Below are 18,019 nucleotides of genomic sequence, written 5' to 3' on the forward strand. Positions count from 1 at the left end.
CCTGCAGCTTTGAGGGCAGAGAGGGAAGAAAACTTTATCTTTGGTTACAGTTTAACTTACTGTTCATATTGAATCAGGAGCTTAGGGTGACATGATTTAGTTAGAAGTGTGTCACCTGCACCTTCACCTGGTGGTGCAGTAACCCCGCTGGCATTCAGGGGTGTAGCACAGCTGCAGTCAGTTCGCTTGGGTCCGCAGGGAAGGCTTTGGTGACAGCAACAAGGGAAACGCCTTCGGAGCGGGGGCAGAGCTCTCCCAGTGGAAGGAGAGCTCCAGGGCTCTGCCACCGTTCTCGCTAAGAAAAGGAAGGGGAAAACATTCTTTTTAGCACTACAGGAAAACAGAGTTTGCTGCATTAGCCACTTGTTTTGGAGGCTTATAAATAAACCTTGAAGTTTAGAGATAATGGAACTATTTTTCCAATGAACATGCATAGCTACTAAGGCGTGAAGAACACGGGCTGTTAAGTCCGCATCCACGTGGCACATGGAATAAGAGACAGCAACTCTCACACTTAAGTAACATTTATTTTACCAGAGCAGATGGTCCAAGTTAAAAGTACTCATGCAGTCAAGGGGCCTGGCGGCTGTGAAGAACTTTTCCCCCGTTTGTGCTATGTGTGAGCACTTCCGCTGAAGTGAACGTAAGGCAGAACCAAGATTGAGCAAGGTACAGGCACTTTGTTCCCAGTTCAAGCAGGGAAAAAGAAAGCCTACATCAGGTCCTGGTCCCCCCCACCCCAAAAAAGCCTCATCTTCGTTAAACAAAATGTTGTAAAAAATAGAAAAAACCCAAGATACCGAAAGTCAGTGCTCCCTAGCCATACACTACTAGTTTACGTCATCATATGTAAGACCAGAAGTATACGAAATCATAAATCAAAGCTTACTATTAACAAGCGCTCAGTGACCCGGGCTCTTTAGCGACATGTGTAATACCAAGTACGTGACAGCAGCGCGGTAACAGCCTGACTTGGTATTGCCAACTGTGTCTGACCGCTTGTCTAACCACGCAGTTAAACAGTTGCTTGTAGGAAGTAACAGAGGAAAGGTATTGTAGATGCCACGTTATCTGGTTACATAAAACAGTGATTTACAAAAAACTCATATACCAAACAATATTCTAAATAAATAGTTCATCTTCATGACTATGTACAGAGTCCCCATTACATCAGTTATCCAAGAAGGGCATGTCCGTGTCCATGGGTGCCGGGGCAAGTTCACATAGATAGAACAGCGTGGCTTCGCTCGCTTCCGCCTCTGTCAGCGGCTCCAGCCGCACCAGTTTGCTCTGGGTGGGCTCGGGGTCCAGGCTGCTCTCCAGGAGCTCGTCCACTTCCAGGGGTTTGTCAGCAGAGGCAGGGGTTTCGGCTGCGGAGCTCCCGCTCTCGGTGGCGGAGCCTGGGTTCCCATCGAGAAACGCGAGGAGTGGAAACGCCGTGTACTGTATGAGCTGCTTGTCTGAGGGGAAAAAAATGCCCAAAGCATCATCAGTTCACGTGCCTTTCTGTGTGCACAAGGAAAAAACAAAATCCAACCCACAGAATATATCTGAAGAATAATTACTGAAAAAAAATCATCGTAGGTGTTTGTTTTAAATCAGTCATTAAAGAATTGTTACATTCATGCATAACATCATTATTTGTTCAGATTCTCCTCCAAAAACATCAGTTTCTCTGCACCTGGTGCAGTGCCAAAGAGCTAAAAAGCAAGTATAGTTAAGTATTTTCTTTGGGTTGTTTGCTTTTCAGCATGACACAAAACCAGACAAAGAGCACATAACTGTTAAACTGTTTCAGTGAAACACCACAACTAACCTGATTTGGGCTTAGAAACTTGGGTTTCCTGTGACGCCGCTGGACCAGCGTTATTCTTGGTAGTTTCTATTCCCTTTGTCTCCATCTGGGAAAAAAAGCAAAATCTTAAACACACACTTAAAGCCTTTTCCAATGCCACTAGAACACAGCTGACAAACGATTAAAAAAATTATATTTTTATTTGCGAAGGGATGCAGTGGTATCAGTTACCCGTACCAGCAGACCTTGGCTGAGAAAGTGTGAAATGGAAACACAGGCTTACCCAAGCAAGAACCAAACTAATGCTCATAAATGAACAGGACAATTTCAAGGAGCCAGATCTTTGCTCTGCTGCTTGTTCTTGTGTTTCTTTTCCCACCAGACAATACAGATGAAACCATTCTGACAAAGCGTGTACCATGTTTGCAAGCACTAAAATCTTAGAGGATACAAAAGTCAAGAGACTGGTACAACGTACAAGTATTGGTCTCAAGGTAATACAAGTTCTAAATGACATTATTAATTCGTGTCCTTTTTCCCTTTTCTGTTTAAAACCTAACAAACAGGATGAATTCAGCTGCAGCCTTCCTATACTCATGGAAGTCTTGAAAGTCAGAGCATGAAAAAAAGTGCTATCACACCCGTAAAGAAAACAGTAAAGGATGAGTCAAGTTTGCATCTCTCACTACTGTGCACATTCAGCAATGGATTTAAGACTTACTTTGGTATTAGTGATATGATCTGTGGGATTCATCTGCACGGAGCTTGTAAAAAGCTGAATAAGACAAAACACATCAAGTTTTAGGTATCTCGATGTCGCTATTAAGAATACAAGAACATCGTATCTGCATGTATGAGAATAATCCCTGTACTTCATGTTTTCACCCTCTATCAGGATTAGAGTTTATTTACAGGCAGTTACTACTTCTGCAAAGAAAACCTAGCTTTGGAGCATAATGGTTTGGAATTCCATGAACGTCAGTCCCAGAGGAAACAACGATATTACATCTAACTTAAGACTAACATGGCTTGTTGCAGTCTTAAAATACCGATTCCTTCTTACGTTGCTGCATGGAGAATTCTGTGTACAATAAGGAAGCACACACCCTGACCAAGTCTGCAAGCGACACCAGACTGGAAGGAGGCATCAATACAGGGGAGAGCAGAGCTGCTGTTACGAGGGTCCTCAGTGAAGTGGGAGAGGGGCCAACAGGCGCTCCATCAGGTTCAGCAGCCACACGCATTTAGGACACAACAGTGTCGTGCACTGGCCCCGGTTAGGGAACAACGGGACAGGGAGCAGCTCCTCAGAGAGGGGACAGACAACAGCCTACCCTGAGCCAGCAGCACGGCCTTGCCACAGGGAGGCAGCTCTGCGACAGGCCAAGCACAGCCAGGAGCTGACTGGAAGCAATTATTTCGCCCTGCGCAGCACCTGAGGCCGCTCGTGGAAGTGTCCAGTTTTAGGCCTCCCAGTACAAGAGTTTTCAAACTAGAGGGCGTCCGGAGGGCCAGAGATGTTTGGGGGATTATGATATACAAGAGGCTGAGGGAGCTTGGCTCGTCTTGTCTGGAGAGGGCAGACAAGAGAGGATAACTGCACTCCTCCGCTGCTTCCACAGAGGTCTTACAGGAATACAAAACTCCACAGAGGCAGACAAAGGACAAGAGGCAAGAGCTACAAGCTGCAGCAGGGAAAAGTGTGACCGACATAGGGAAATCCTTCACAAAGAAGAGTCAAGCACTGCAACAGGCACCCGAGAGGCTGTGGAATCTCCCATCTTTGGAGATTTCAGAATTTGAGTCAACAAGGTCCTGAGCAACATGATCCAACTTTCGAGCGGGCCCTGCTTTGAGCAAGGGGGCTGGACTAGATGACAGGCACAGGTCCCTTCCAACCTAGACCGTTCTACTCGACACAAGTCTGAAGAGAAACTGAGAACATACACACTCCTAAGAAATAACCTGAAATGGCAGAGAAACTTGTAAAATAAATGCCAAGAGCCTTTTTAACCCTAGCTCATCGAGAAGGCCACAGATGATGTACTGGGCTATTTCAAAGCAAGAGTATTAACCTAATCGGTGTCTGAGTTCATGTAGCAGCAAATATAAACATTATTTCATTAAGAAAGCTACTCTTCAATCAAAAACTTAAGCATTCACTTGAGCAGTGGTGTAGCACTGAGAATTATACCACTGTCCCAGAAACATATATTCACAAGTATTTATAACTTTCCTTTTTTAAAGGGAAAAAAGGAAAAAAAAAAAAACCAACCTGTTGTGTTTTAAATCTATTGTAAACAGTAACAACCCACACAAATACTTTCTGTAGCGTATTACCAAAACACTTAAAATAAACAGTGAAAAATTACATCGACCAGGAGATCTGGATCTATGCTGAACTGTCGTCCTGATAACATAGCTTGGAAATCCTCTAAACTGCAGTCGATACTGTCAAGATAATCCAGAAGTTCAACTCTAGAAGACAAACAACATTTTATTGCTGTATCCCTTAACAAAAGGAAGAGAAATGCACAAGTAAGCTTTACACAGATGTACTACATCCATCTAAAAATCTTCACCAGAACTAGAATGAACTAAGTCTTTCATTAGAAACAACCTCTGGAAAAAAAATGAAAACTTTCAGCCTCTTTATGAGAGAATCCAAATAAAGCAGAGAGGTGCTCCAAAACAGATACCACATCCACCTAACACCATGACATGACATTAGCAGAGATGCGATTCTTGCATCCAGGTAGCCCTAATGAGTCCCATCTGCCTGCAAGAGCTATGCAGATCAATCCTGACAGTTTAAACAGTGATATCCACAACATTACACTGTCAGATTATGCACCCCAACTCACTCGCTTCATGACGAAAATCAGAGTTCCCACCTTAAAACAGAAGGATCTTTAGAAACTGGCTAGAATAAAGGTGACCTATAAATTGAAAGTTCTCAATAGAAACTACTATTCAGTTCTTTTTACTTCAGTGAAACAATCAGTTCTAATACTTGAAAAAACAAAAGACCAGGCTACTCACTTTCCAAGAAGATTTATATTCTGTGAAATTACTCCATTCTCATTGAGTATGGAATCCATCATCGAGACCGGATCTTCTGCAGTTAAAGTTGACTGGTTATTCAGCTGTACAGCACTTGACATGAGTGGGCTTGTACTGTCACTGACAGGGCTGAGGGGATCATTAGCTGGGACAGCAACTGATTCTGTGCTTTTATCCCCTTGAATTACAGGGGCATATTCTTCTTCGCTATCATCTTCCACAATTACAATATCAGGAGAATGACTACAGCTGTAACATGAGACAAATTAATTAGAGCATCTCATACACTCATTTAAACTGGTACTATTCCACAGGTTTAATTACTTCTCATTTTAGTCAAGCTACTATAAGGAAATAAACTTTCCTACTGCTTTTTAATACGAAACACAGCAAGATACTCTAAGTATCTATTTTCCATTGATATGGTGCTGTAATGCTCAATACAGGTAATGCAGCTCAGCTAGCAGACACTGTTGTGCTAGACCACAATAGCAACTACTAAAAAGATGTAGGAACACTGATATTTTTTGCATTAGAACAACGATAAGCTTGCATATAAATGTAAAATATGTATGAAGTGGACCAAGGCATATGAGGCCACCAAACTAGACAGACAATATATATTTTGCATCTTTCCTGTTGAACAGAATCAACTCTGGAGCATCCATAACATAAAGGATCTGTCGACAGTGTTGTAGTTAATTAACCTTGTTATGTATACCAGGAAGGCAACCTAAAAACCAAGAGAGAGTCTCAAAGAATTTGCTTTCATCCATATTCTGGTTTTCTTAACCCTTAAGTAGCTGTTAGTTGTGCTGCCTTTCTGTCACAGCCTTATCTTCATAAAGCTTTTCTATCAGAGAACACATTCCCAGACATCAGCTGAACAAGAACAGTGGTACCAGTTCAAGGATAAGCTAGAAATATCTCAGTTTTGTTCCTTGAGGCATAATACAGGCCCTATCAATACAATGCAACTCAGGAAGAGAGTCACATCTCAATCCCTGGACCAAGTTTCAACTGCTCATAGCTAAAAGATGAACTACTTCTATAGTGCTAAGTACAGACAAGAAGGAACACACTCACAAAACTTGGGACTGAAAAAAACCCTGAAATTTACTGGCTTAATTAAGTTCAAACACTGCACCAACACTTGACAAACAGCACATGCAAATTATTCTTCATAAAATTCTGTAAAAACAAGGGAAGTCATTCCTCTGTGTATTCATGACCAAAAGTAAGAAGACATCACTTACTCTGTCTTTGGACAAGTAGTATATTTGACAAGAGTGCAATAATACAGATTGCTTCTCACTAGTTTCTAGCCTCCACATATTAAAACTCCAACAGCCAATTAACTATTAGGAACAAATCCAGAGGTCAATAAATCAGAACCTAGTGTGAATTCACAGATGAAGCTTCTGTATGTGCAGGAGTACTGAATAATTCTGACCACTTCAATAAAAAAAAAAAAACCTCAGACTTCTGAATTATTGCGTGTTATACAACACCGAAAGCCAATTATCTATATAGACTTCTAGAGACTTCTTACTTGGAAGAATCTGAAGTGATATCTTCACTTGCTTCTGGTGTAATGGGAAGATTTTCTTCATCACCCATGGGATTTTCTTCATCACCCACATCCTCAGTGACATCATAAATAATGATGTCATCTGAAATCTGTTCCCTTTGTTTTAAGCCCTCATTCCTGTTGAGAGGTACCTGAGAATTATTTTAAAAAGAGTGAGGGGACAGTAGGACAATGAGCTTCAGCATTCTGACAGTTATCGTTCTATCTTACAATGCTTCAATTCTAAAGACGTATAAGAGCTTTCCTACACCTCGGAGATTACAAGCTGTTTGTATAGATCTACATTTAACAGAAAAAACATACAAATAAATGAACAAGCTGGAGAACAGCAGCTACAGAGAAAAACGTTTGGCAAATACTACAGACATAGAAATAAAAATATACTAGCACCGTCAGCAAAAGCAACAAAAAAGCTGCAACAACAGGACTACACAAGAACTAAAAATATTAAAACAGCGACTGCCATTTAAATAGTACTTTGTTATAAAGCTGTTAATTCTAGTGCCATGCTACAGCACTCATCCTAATGATTTCCCCACCAACCATTATTTGGACAGCAGAAGATAACTTTCAGTGGCATGACACACTCAAGTGGCATGAGAACTTGACACGATTTTGTTGGGTTGGATGCTGCCTTGCAGAGCAACACACTGGATCCTTGTCCCTGTACGGGGCTAGGGGCACCTCACTCCCAGAGATAACAACACACCATACATATGCTATTTCTAACAGTACTATTATTAAAAGCAAACTGCTTGTATTTAATACATAGGTAACTGGCTTATACATGCTTATGTTGAAAAGCGAATGGTGATTATCAACACACTTGACTTCTGAAGGAAACACAACGTGGCATATCACTTCTAAAAGCTGATAGTTCTCAGTACACAGCTATGTTTTATTCCCCATAAGGCAAGCTACTTGATCTGCCTGCCCCCCCTCTGCTCCTTCCTTCTTCATAACAAAGAGTACGCATAAAAGAAAACTTACATGGTGGTTACTGTCAGCTGGATCTTTCACAATCTGTTGAAATACATTCGACTTTGTAGGTCCATTAGTGTTCAGAAGTAGAGGCCTAAATCAGAAAGAGTAAAGGAAGAAAGCCATCTCAAAACTAATTCTTTGGTTTGAGTCCACAAAGCATGTCAGTATATTGACTGGACAGCAAGTTTTCAAGACCATATTTACCTCTTGCGTTTTAGGCTCACTAGTTGGTTATTCTGCACCAAGGTAACAATAAATTGTACAATCTGAAAGGGAAAGAACACTACTGTTAGTCACTCTACTCTGTAATTGTTTCTCTCAGAGTACCAAGATACCTTATGGAAGAAAACTTCAATAATAAAATCTATACATAAACAGCAGATCACTTATTTTGTGTAGTAACTCTCATATAGAACTGTTCAGAAAAGTTAAAAGATCATGGTAGAATGGAAAACACTGCTGGTAATAACTAAAAAGAATAGAGTTACTCAGTTTTCACATAGCAGGTGATAAGAGTAGACTTTTACACCACATCATACAGTACACAGAAAAACATCCAGTAACTCAAACTATTAGAAGAAGTCTAATAAGCAATGAAAAGAAGGCGCACAGGGATGGATGTTGACTGTATACATAACCTGTATCTGTCAATACTGGTTCTGGTGAAAGGCATTTTTGACAGATTCAGAAAAAATGACATGTACACTTAGGAGTATTCATCAGCTGCCCTTCCTTTTGAAATGTTAGACTTTCTTCCCCGATGTTCTAAATTTAAGAATTAAATGTATGTATCTGGCTTGAGCAAACTGGAAAGAAAAAAATCATTAAGAGTCTCTGCTACAAGGCTGCTTTCTACAAGTGTTGCTATTTCTGATGTGTGTGGGGAAAAAAAAAAAAAATCTGTAAACTCTTTGTATTTAGATGAGTTTTCATAGATACTCCACTCTTGTGAGGCCCCACCTGGAGGCCCCTTACGTTCAGCTCTGGGGCCCCCAACATAAGAAGGACATGGACCTGTTGGAGCAGGTCCAGAGGAGGGCCACAAAGATGATCAGAGGGCTGGAGCACCTCTCCTGTGAGGACAGGCTGAGACAGTTGGAGTTGTTCAGCCTGGAGAAGAGAAGACTCTGGGGAGACCTTATAGCAGCCTTCCAGTACCGGAAGGGGGCCTACAAGAAAGCTGGAGAGGGACTTTTTACAAGGAAGCACAGCGACAGGACAAGGGGTAATGGCTCCAAACTGAAAGAGGGTAGATTTAGATTAGATATAAGGAAGCAGTTCTTTACTATGAGGGTGGTGAGGCACTGGAACAGGTTGCCCAGAGAAGCTGCAGATGCCTCCTCCCTGGAAGTGTTCAAGGCCAGGTTGGATGGGGCTTTGAGCAACCTGGTCTAGTTCAAGGTGTCCTTGACTATGGCGGGGGGTGGATGATCTTTAAGGTTGCTTCCAGCCCAAACCATTCTATGATTCTATCACCATAAATCTAACTGTTAAACTAAGCTAAGCTAAGCTAACATATTATCAGTGGGTTTCACTCAATAATCTATTCTTCTGGTAACTTCAGAAATAGACAGTCCGTGGGTCAGTTAAGTGGGACAGTAGTGAATTTCCAATACAGAACTTTGTAATTCTTGCAGTGAGAAAGTTTTTCCAGAGATCATCCAACACAGAATATTAGTCAACCGATTCCTGAAGCAATAAAAAATGGATGGACCATTTTAAGGGTACCTTAATGAATGATGTGTGATATTCTTGAACCTCTTTCTTTGAAAATGTTTACAAGAGCTTGGCCTTATCTTCTCCTTACGTGGTAAAATACACTGAATGTTTGTTTCACAAAGATTTGTTCACCATACACCACCCTGTTCTTTTTTCTATTAAAAAGACATTTCACACACTACAAAAAAAGAGTGAGGGCAAAGTAAGGTAACATGCGGCACAGTATTCCTAGTTCACAAGCACTCACTCACTCACTCATTCACATATCACACTTGAATGAAGCCTTACCTTCCGAATAACTTGCTGTTGTTGCAAGTGTTTTGCTCTCAGTTCTGCCACTTCCCTCCAAAGGGATTCATTCTCCCTGTTTGAAAAGGACGATTTAGAAGTCAAACTAAAACTAAGTTTTAAAATATTTACATTAATCATTTTTGTTGAAGATTAGTTGGCTTCATTAAAGCTCTTTGAAATGTCTTTTTAGACTGGGGGGGAAGTCACACAGTCAGCAGCCTTGGCAAATAATTACAAAATGGAGACCCAAACACAACAAATAGCCTGCAGAGAATTTCCAGCCCCCTTAAAAAGAAAAATAATCCCAAATTTGGCAATACTTATTACACATATATTCAGCATTTAAAAATTAATTATTTTGTTTCCTTTCCTGTAACAAAGTTACCTTCTCCTCTTCCTTCTAGTAATCAAACCCTAAGGAACTAAATTAAAAAAAAAAAAAATCCAAGCATACAAATGGTTTCTGGTAGCAGCAAAGGACCAAACAGCATAAGAATGCAGTTTCCTCTCACTGCTAAAAACCAGAGTTCTTCATCTATATCAAGCCTGTTTGTCCTCCTTCACACACCTCTTGCTAGATGCAAGCCACCTGTCATCAACAGTACATCCACCTTGAAACCCCCTTTACAGAATAAGCTCTCAAGTCACAGATGCAGCTGTAGGTCATCCTAACAGTTGCCTCTACTAGCTCCAGTAAAGAGGCATGTTAGATGGTAAAAAATAACAGGAGCACTGCCGAGATGGCAGTTTTCATGAAACACTGCCATTTTACAAACCCTGGTTGTTCCAGTACTCACAAGAGTCCAGTTACTGAGACAGTATAAAAACTGCTTGGCCCTTGCTATCGTATCCATGAACCTCATTGTTTCCAACAGCATAAAGCATATCAAGAGGTAGATAATGAATACCAAAAGCTTCAGTCAATAAGGAAAGACAACATACCACCCTCCTCTCTTCTGCAGTTTAGTTTTCAACAGAGATGTGTGCCAAAAAAGGAGGAAAATCTCTCCACTGGTGTTTGGGTTTTTAGGAAACCTTTAGTTTTCAGAAACAGCTGTTTATGTGCAGTGTGATGAAGCTTATTGCTCACTCTTCAAACTGCTCCTATGTCCAACATACAATTTAAGAGTACAGTTCCATCACAAATTTGACAACTGAGGTCAGGGATTCTGAACTTTCTCCATTTCTCACCAGCTTTATTAACATGTTTTGTAGGACTAGGTCTTCTGATTTAGCTCCAGTTTCTACCTCAATTATTTTAAACTCATGGGACAACAATATGGATGCCAATGACCAACCATTCTACCTTCTCATCTCTACAAACCGTTGGGCCATTAGCAACAGGATGGCATTTCAGCCAAAGTCAGCCCTGCTCTGGGAAGGGGTTTGGACCTGACGGCCTTCTGAGGTTCCTTCCAAGCCAAATTAGTCTGTGATTTGAAAGGGGTGAATATGAACATTTTTACTCTAGACTGGCCAGATTCTAATAAAGACTCTTCCAAGACAAAATGAGTTTCCCTCTGAATATTCTACCACTCAAGTAATTACAACTGAAGACCAGAAATGACAACATTTACTTCTTTAAACTTGAACTAATCAGTGACCTCTGCCACAGAGGTACACCATCATTTACATTCCCAAGTTAATATAAGTTCAGGAGTCCTGAGATAGTTACTGTTGAGGTGCTGTGACTTACAGTGCATAAGCTTACGCTCATATATCCTGTCTGTATCTACATACTCTAAAGGATTAAGTAATTTGAGACACACATCTTTCTCATTGCTGAGAATAAATCATAATTACTAAATAGGTAATAATGCAATTCTAAAAATACTCTATTTACATTTGGATTTTAGATTCTGTACCTCTGTCGCCGAGGTAACTAATGAATTTCCAAATTAGATTTTTAAACAGATTTTCATAGGCATTAACTCTTCTGCGATTTTTAGCAGCGAGGGAATGAAAATAACAACAGGAAAACAAAAAGCAATGAGCAAAGACACTAATTGTAGTAAGAAAGCATTATAAGCAATTTGCACAAACCAAACTCTGCCTCAAACTAAACACAGTAACTACTTCAAACTTGAAGACATAAACCAGCACACTTTATGCTAAGAGCCGTGTTGAATATTCAGCCTCAGCAACATTACGGAACTATGCTTAAAGGCGTTATTTAATTGCCCACTACTAGACAGTTCTTCAAACACCAACATTGCCTATTACTTTTAGCCATACCAGAATATTCAATTTTTAATGCAATTCTTTTATTGAAATTTATTTTCCTAAAGCAGTTATTTAAAGTTAGGCAATAAGAAATCAAGAAACACATAAAATTAGGTATTTGTCTGTTATCTATTATCAGAATTACTCAATTTTAGGGATCAGTTGCTGATGGAGCAACTTACCTCTTCAAAACAGACAATCGAGATTCAATAGTCTCTTGTTTAATTTGCACCTTTTGAGCACTACTTATTATTTTGGAGAGATCTTCCTGACGTATCTTGTTTTCTTCAGGTCTCGAAGAAGAAACCTTTAAAAGATTAGAATTCAGAAACAACACTTTCCTTTACTCATTGTTAACTGTTATTTTCCTTTGGTGATCAAGTTATGTTTTCTTCTAGTGTTGATAAACAAAGTAATAAACCAAAATAAACCAAATAAACCAAAATAAACCAAACATCAAGTAATAAAACACAGAGATGTCCTCTTACAGCTGTCGCCACATTAGCTTTAGTTTGTGTACATTCAGATTCTTCAGGCATTCTCCTAAGTGTTCTACTTCATCATAACTGCTTCACAATAACCCAACGCTAATAAGTACATCCCTCTCACAACTTCCCATATTTCTATTCGAGATCTACGTTCACAATAACAGCAGAGAACACTTCAGCATCACATTTAGCAGCATAACAAATGTGTTTATAGGTTTGCCCCCTGTTCTTTTTGATGGGAAGTTTAATGATTACGGTAGCTTTGTTCTGAAACAAGCTACATAAACAAAGCAAATTGTTATATTACTGATGGTAAAGTCAAAGCATGCCCTGCACTTCTTCTAACAGTCATTTGCAAAATGTCATATTTGCGTAACTCGCTCGTTTTTGCCACCTGTGAAACTTACTATAATGACAGCAAAGCAGGTTAGATAAAGGAGCCTAGTCAAATCCCCCCAAATATCTTTAAACAAGCCAAGATATATATAAGAGCAGTGCAGTTTGCTTCCTCAAACTCCAAACTTATCTGCACTCACAATCCTGCAATTAAACTTGACATGAACTTTGCTATTCATTCACACATACTGGTACAGGTTTTCCACATACTGAGTTTTCACTAACCTTCCTTTTAATGTGTTCCAACAAGTCCTCCCGGCCCTGCTTAAAATATGGGTGCTGAAACTCTACTGGACCATCTCGCTCCTGTTTGACAATCCCAGAATCAACATGGACAACTTTACGGAAGCCATCTTTAAAAAAACAAAACAGAAAAAGAAAAAAAAAACCTCTGAAAGCCCACATTAAGAAATTCAAACCATGCTGTTCCAACTATCCTTATATCAGTTTTGAGGATCAGACAGTCTCCTAGTTGCAGAGAACACAGGGCCACTGCTCAAAGGAAACTGTCTATAACTAAACACGTACAGGATCTAGACCTGTGCTAGAAAGCAAAAAACCAAGAACTTACACATGTTTAACTGTCTGACAAAGCTTGCCATGTTGTTGTGCTTGAAGTACTTGGGAAGAATCTCTTTTGCGAATCTCTGTTCATCCAACACCAAGAAACTCTGGCCATTCTAAAATGAGACAGACACATTAAACTACTTAAAGACCATTGCAGAAAACACGCTGGGCTTTTAGAATTAATCACCAGATAGGAATGTTTCCTTTGTGCATGCAGTACGTAACCGATCTGCTTGCCTACAATTTTCCACAACAAAAAGTGTACAAACCCTGCAGTTGCAAAGTAACGGAGCATTATCAATTTACATCGCTATCCATATCTGAAGGGGAACATCTCTGTTGTTACTCATTGCTTCCTCAAGAAGTGAATTAATTGTTTACCAACAATTATCACAGTTTTACTACAGGACAATACTATCAATTTTGTATGCAGCTTCAAAGTATTGGAAAGGAATCTAACAAAGAGACTGTGCAAGGGAAAAAACCCAACAACCAGCTGAGAGTCCCTTCTGCTTTCCAGTATAAAAGCGTGATTAGCTTGATAAGACTTGTAGAGCAGATGGAGCTGTCAAAGAGCTGAGGGTGTCCACTGGGTTTTGGAGTTACCAAAAAGGTAACCACCCAAGGCAATATCCCCCTCCTCCTGGGATGCCAATTGTGAGGGAGGACTGATCTTTTATTTCATCCACAGGCTTTGACTAAAATAGAAGGCTCAGCTCTTTCTTCTTCAGTGACTGTGCTCCATTAACTAAAGGACAAATAACTGGCAGAATCCAAATTAGCTACTTCAAAATGGTTTAGGTTTTGTCTGTACACCCACAGTACGCTCACCCTGTATTTAATGAGAAGCCTATCATCTTCGACAAATGTCAACACTGATACTGCATCTTCTTAGAAGCCCTTTAGTTCAACGAGTCACGCATGTTTCTTACCCCCAAATGCCAGCAGTTCTATGATCCCAAGAAGCCTGAAAAACCAACCATGAGACCATGTGAAGATCCTGGCCCAAGAGCCTGTTCCTGACAAACCAGCCAAGAATTGTCAGAAACAGGATTTACAAATGGCTCACCACTGGATGAGTTAGGAGCTTAAGACTGAGAGGAGGGTGGGAAGATGAAAACTTCCCAGTAATGCCCATCTACCTCCTGCTGAGAGCCAGTCAGGGGAAGGGAAAGGGGAAGCAAAGGAAGGGCAGGAACAGACCATTTTAGCCGCTGCATTAATGAAACTCACCAGCTGGAGGCAGTCAAACAAGCATTGCTACAGTGCCCTGTGACGCCAACAGACAGCTTTCATGCGGCACCTCACTTTATTGTCACTTTGACATCGTTCAGGCATAGTGCAGAAAAATCTGGGAAACACATCTCCTAGTTCTTGTTGCCCTGGCAGACGTTTACAGCAAAGCTGTACAGACGTTAGGGCCTGACTTGAACTCACTGGAACATTACTACATAGCTAAATACAGTTCTCAAGTCCTCGTGTTACTGACTGCAGCATACAGCAATTTTCCAAGTACTCCACCTGGTACTCCTTGTACGTGTTTCCACGGACAGCACACACCCATGGCTTCACCGACATGTGTATGCAGGGAGACAAAATTTGGCTGTTCAGTTTCAGACGGTGTCTATCCTTTCAGTGTAAGGATACGGATTTGTATAGGCGGAAGGTGAAATATTGTAGTAACTGTACTTTTCCTCCCCTGCTACACTTGGTACATTTTCTGTATCCCATAATAGTGACATAGCATATTTTTAAAAGATGTCATCACTTGTGTACCAAGTGATCCCAATACCTTCCCCCACACAAGAACTGCTGGATGCTGATAACATCAACTGTGATTAGCAGATCTTCCTTCCATAAACAGCCTCGCAGGATCTCAAACAATTAGTCTTTATTTTTAATTAAGAAAATAATACCAGGATACCTAATAATAGCCTTGGTGTGCTTACTTGAGAGCAAGCAATGAATTTGGAAAGTCTCCATTAAAAGTGTAAGGTGGCAAAAATGGCACTTCTTAAGCTAGACAACATCTGGATCTTCATATAGCCCTTAGCATCTCTCTTCCAAAAAAAAAGGAAAAAAAAAATAGAAGAAAAAGCTGCCGTAATCTACCGATTCTACCTGCTTCCTTCTTCAGGGACTTTTGGCAGAAGTTACTGGTAACTCATTATCAGTAAAACGTTTAAGAAGACATTTCATCACTGCTTGAGCATGTAAAATAAATTCGGCTGAGAGCTACCATCTCAACACCACTTGAAGACGTTGATACAGTTTGACAATAGTTTTTTTATTATAAATTATTTTAAAAACATCTAAGATATAGAGAAGAATGAAGTTATTATTAAAAAAAAACTACTTAGCATTTATCTCAAGAGGTAATGATACTTACTGCAGCAAACCTGCCAGCCCTTCATTAGTTTGTGAGAAGGTGGTTATTTCCCACCCTCCAATATTTTAAGATACTTATAAACTTTGTGCTCTGATAACGCTTCTTCATTATTCACTACAACAGCCCGCGCTAGAATATAAAGGATTCAAGATGAAAGGACATCCAACTCAGGTTTTCCATTTTTTTAAAAAACAATCAAAGCAGACGTATATCGACAGGACCACTGCACACGTTTAACCCGCAGATCCCAGCAAAGGGACTTCACTTGCCGAAACAGAGGCAGATCAACGCTTGCTGGCCCCGGGCAGGGGCCACCCCAGCCCCACAGTTGTCGGCCCCACGTGGCCGCCCGCCCCCACGTGACCGCCCGCCCGCCAATGAGCGCGGGCCGCTCCCCGCCGCCCCCGCGGGCCGCACGCCGCACAGCGCGCGGCGGCGGCCCCGGGACACGCGCCGCTAGACCCGCGCGGTGTCACAGGGGGAACCAGAGGCCAGCCCCGTTATGTACGAACTCGCCAACCCCGCCGTGGAAAAACCCCACCGCAGCTATGCGCTGCCCGCACTACGGCTTCATAAAAGCTGCCTCTCAGCGCACCGCAAAACCCCACCGCTCTCGGGTCCCCGCCCTCCCCCCAAGCCCAGCGGCGCCCGCCGCCCGCCTCCCGGGGAAGCCCCCGGCCTGCTCGGTCGGGGCCGGCAAACAGCTTCCCGCCCCCGGGCGGGCACCGCCGCTCGCACTCCCCAGGCACCCGCAACCGGAGACGAGGCAGCGGCTGGGGGCCGGCGAGGCGAACCGGCCTCTCCCCAGCAGCCCCGCCCGGGCTGGGAGAAGAACTGCGACGACCCCGAGCCCCGCGGCACAGGGGAAGCCCAGAGCCTCCGCACGGCGGCTCGGCCGGGGGGGCGTTCCCCCGGGGTCGGCTGAGGGGAGCCCGACCAAGCCAAGCGGGTGCGCCCGGTTTTTCCGCCCTCCCCGCCCGCTCCGACGCCGCGGGCCCCGCGGAAGGCCCGCCGCCCGCCCCCCCCTCCCCTGGCAGGCCCCGGCCGCCCGCCGGCCGCGGGAGGAACGGGACAGGAGGGGGGGGGGGGGGGGGCACCTCCCGCCGCCCCGCGCACGCGGGCGGGGCCGCCAACGGCCGCGGCCGGCGCGCGGCGCACCTGGCTCCAGGTGATGAGCTGGTTGCTGGGGGCCTCGCCCACCAGCGCCCACAGCTTGCTGAGGAAGGCCGGGACCCCCGCGCCGGCGGAGGGCGGCGGCTGGGGCTGGGGGGGCTGCGGCTGCTGCTGCTTCATTGTCGCTCGGGAGCTGCCGCCGTCTGGCCGGGGGAGGGGCGCAGGGGGAGGAGAACGGGCCCGGCCTTCCCCCGCCCGCGCCTGCGCACCGGGCGGCCCCCGCATGCGCAGCGGCCCGCCACTCGCGCGCGTGCGTGCGTGCCGGCCGCCGCCCCGCCCCTTACCCCTGCGCTTTACATAACGGCCCCACGTGCGGCGCCCTCACGTGTCACAACAGCGCGGGCCCGGCCGCCCGCCCGGCGGGGGCGGCACGGGGAGAGGGCGGGCGGGCCCGGCCCATGCAAATGTGGAGGGGCCAGGGCCAATGGGGACGCGCCTCTCCTCTGGGGGCGGGGCCACGCGGTGGGCGGGGCGCCTGTTCCCGCCGCGGCCGCGGGCTCGTGGCGGGAGGCCGGGGGGCAGCTGGGGGCGGTGCCGCGGGAGCGAGGGGGCCGCAGGCAGGGGCCGGCCCCCGCCTCCACAGCGGTCCGGCAGCCAGCCGTCCCTGCGGGTACCGGGCGGCGCCGGGCCCCTCGCCCAGGGCATAGGGAGGCCTGTGGCAGCATCTGCTAAGGTGCCCATCAGTCCCCCCGCCTTGGCCCAGCACTACACACGTGACAGGATTTACACCTCCCATAGGCCGGGCGTTAGTAGCAGCTGTATAAAATGTTAAGGACAGTATTGCTTCCTGGCGGGGGTTGTGGGCGTCCCTCAGCTGAGGACAGATCACACGATCCCTTCCCTTCAGAAAGCATCAAACATGCAGTGGAGATGGAAGCTGCGTCTCGAGCTGAAGCACCACCAAACAAAAAGCCTCAGCACCATCCCCCTTCGACCTCCTGCTCGACTTCCATTTTGGCAAGTTACTTGCCACTGTAGGCAGAGCTGGAGACGCCTCATCTATCATCCTCAAGCTTCTCATGGTTGTAATAATAATATGAAAAAATAAATCTGACTTCCAAGTTTTCAAGTTCCTGAATTTGATGACATTTCGATGAAAATAAGCACAAGATTGTTCAGGTTTTTCGAAGCTAGTTCCAACAGTCCCTTCTGTGCCACTTACCTCTCAGCAGTCTGCCCTCACCTGGGACTGGGACCCGGGGAGGGCAGCAGCACCGGTTGGCAAGGTCTCAGCAGCAACTCAGGGGTGCAGAGAACGTGCCTGTTTAAAGGCTACCCAACCCGATGCTTTCAGAAAGGTCTCGTAGAAAGGTCGAGAAATATCTAGTTGGCTGAAAAAC

General features: G+C 44.0%; 1 protein-coding gene across 5 annotated transcripts; it reads right to left on the minus strand.

Moving 5' to 3' along the window:
* Window positions 1-506: 506 nt before the first annotated feature.
* HSF2 (heat shock transcription factor 2) lies at window positions 507-16,890 on the minus strand. Of its 5 annotated transcripts, XM_082307447.1 has the most exons (14): window positions 16,665-16,743; window positions 13,949-14,084; window positions 13,122-13,230; window positions 12,776-12,903; window positions 11,849-11,973; window positions 9,441-9,516; window positions 7,638-7,699; window positions 7,440-7,524; window positions 6,411-6,580; window positions 4,838-5,107; window positions 4,168-4,273; window positions 2,517-2,570; window positions 1,817-1,901; window positions 507-1,460 (listed from the first exon to the last, which is right to left on the minus strand). In XM_082307447.1, the coding sequence occupies exons 3-14, from the start codon at window positions 13,150-13,152 to the stop codon at window positions 1,171-1,173; spliced, it is 1,482 nt and encodes a 493-aa protein (XP_082163573.1). In that variant the 5' UTR covers window positions 13,153-13,230; window positions 13,949-14,084; window positions 16,665-16,743; the 3' UTR covers window positions 507-1,170. The 5 variants fall into 5 exon arrangements, 3 of the variants coding, with proteins under 3 accessions (XP_082163573.1, XP_082163572.1, XP_082163574.1); XM_082307446.1 differs by lacking the exon at window positions 13,949-14,084 and having other exon boundaries at window positions 16,665-16,890; XR_014227731.1 differs by lacking the exons at window positions 4,168-4,273; window positions 13,949-14,084 and having other exon boundaries at window positions 1,406-1,460; window positions 16,665-16,890.
* Between the last annotated feature and the right edge of the window lie 1,129 nt (window positions 16,891-18,019).

Source organism: Platalea leucorodia (genome assembly GCF_965183815.1).
Source record: "Platalea leucorodia genome assembly, chromosome: 3".
In the NCBI taxonomy this organism is placed as follows: domain Eukaryota; kingdom Metazoa; phylum Chordata; class Aves; order Pelecaniformes; family Threskiornithidae; genus Platalea; species Platalea leucorodia.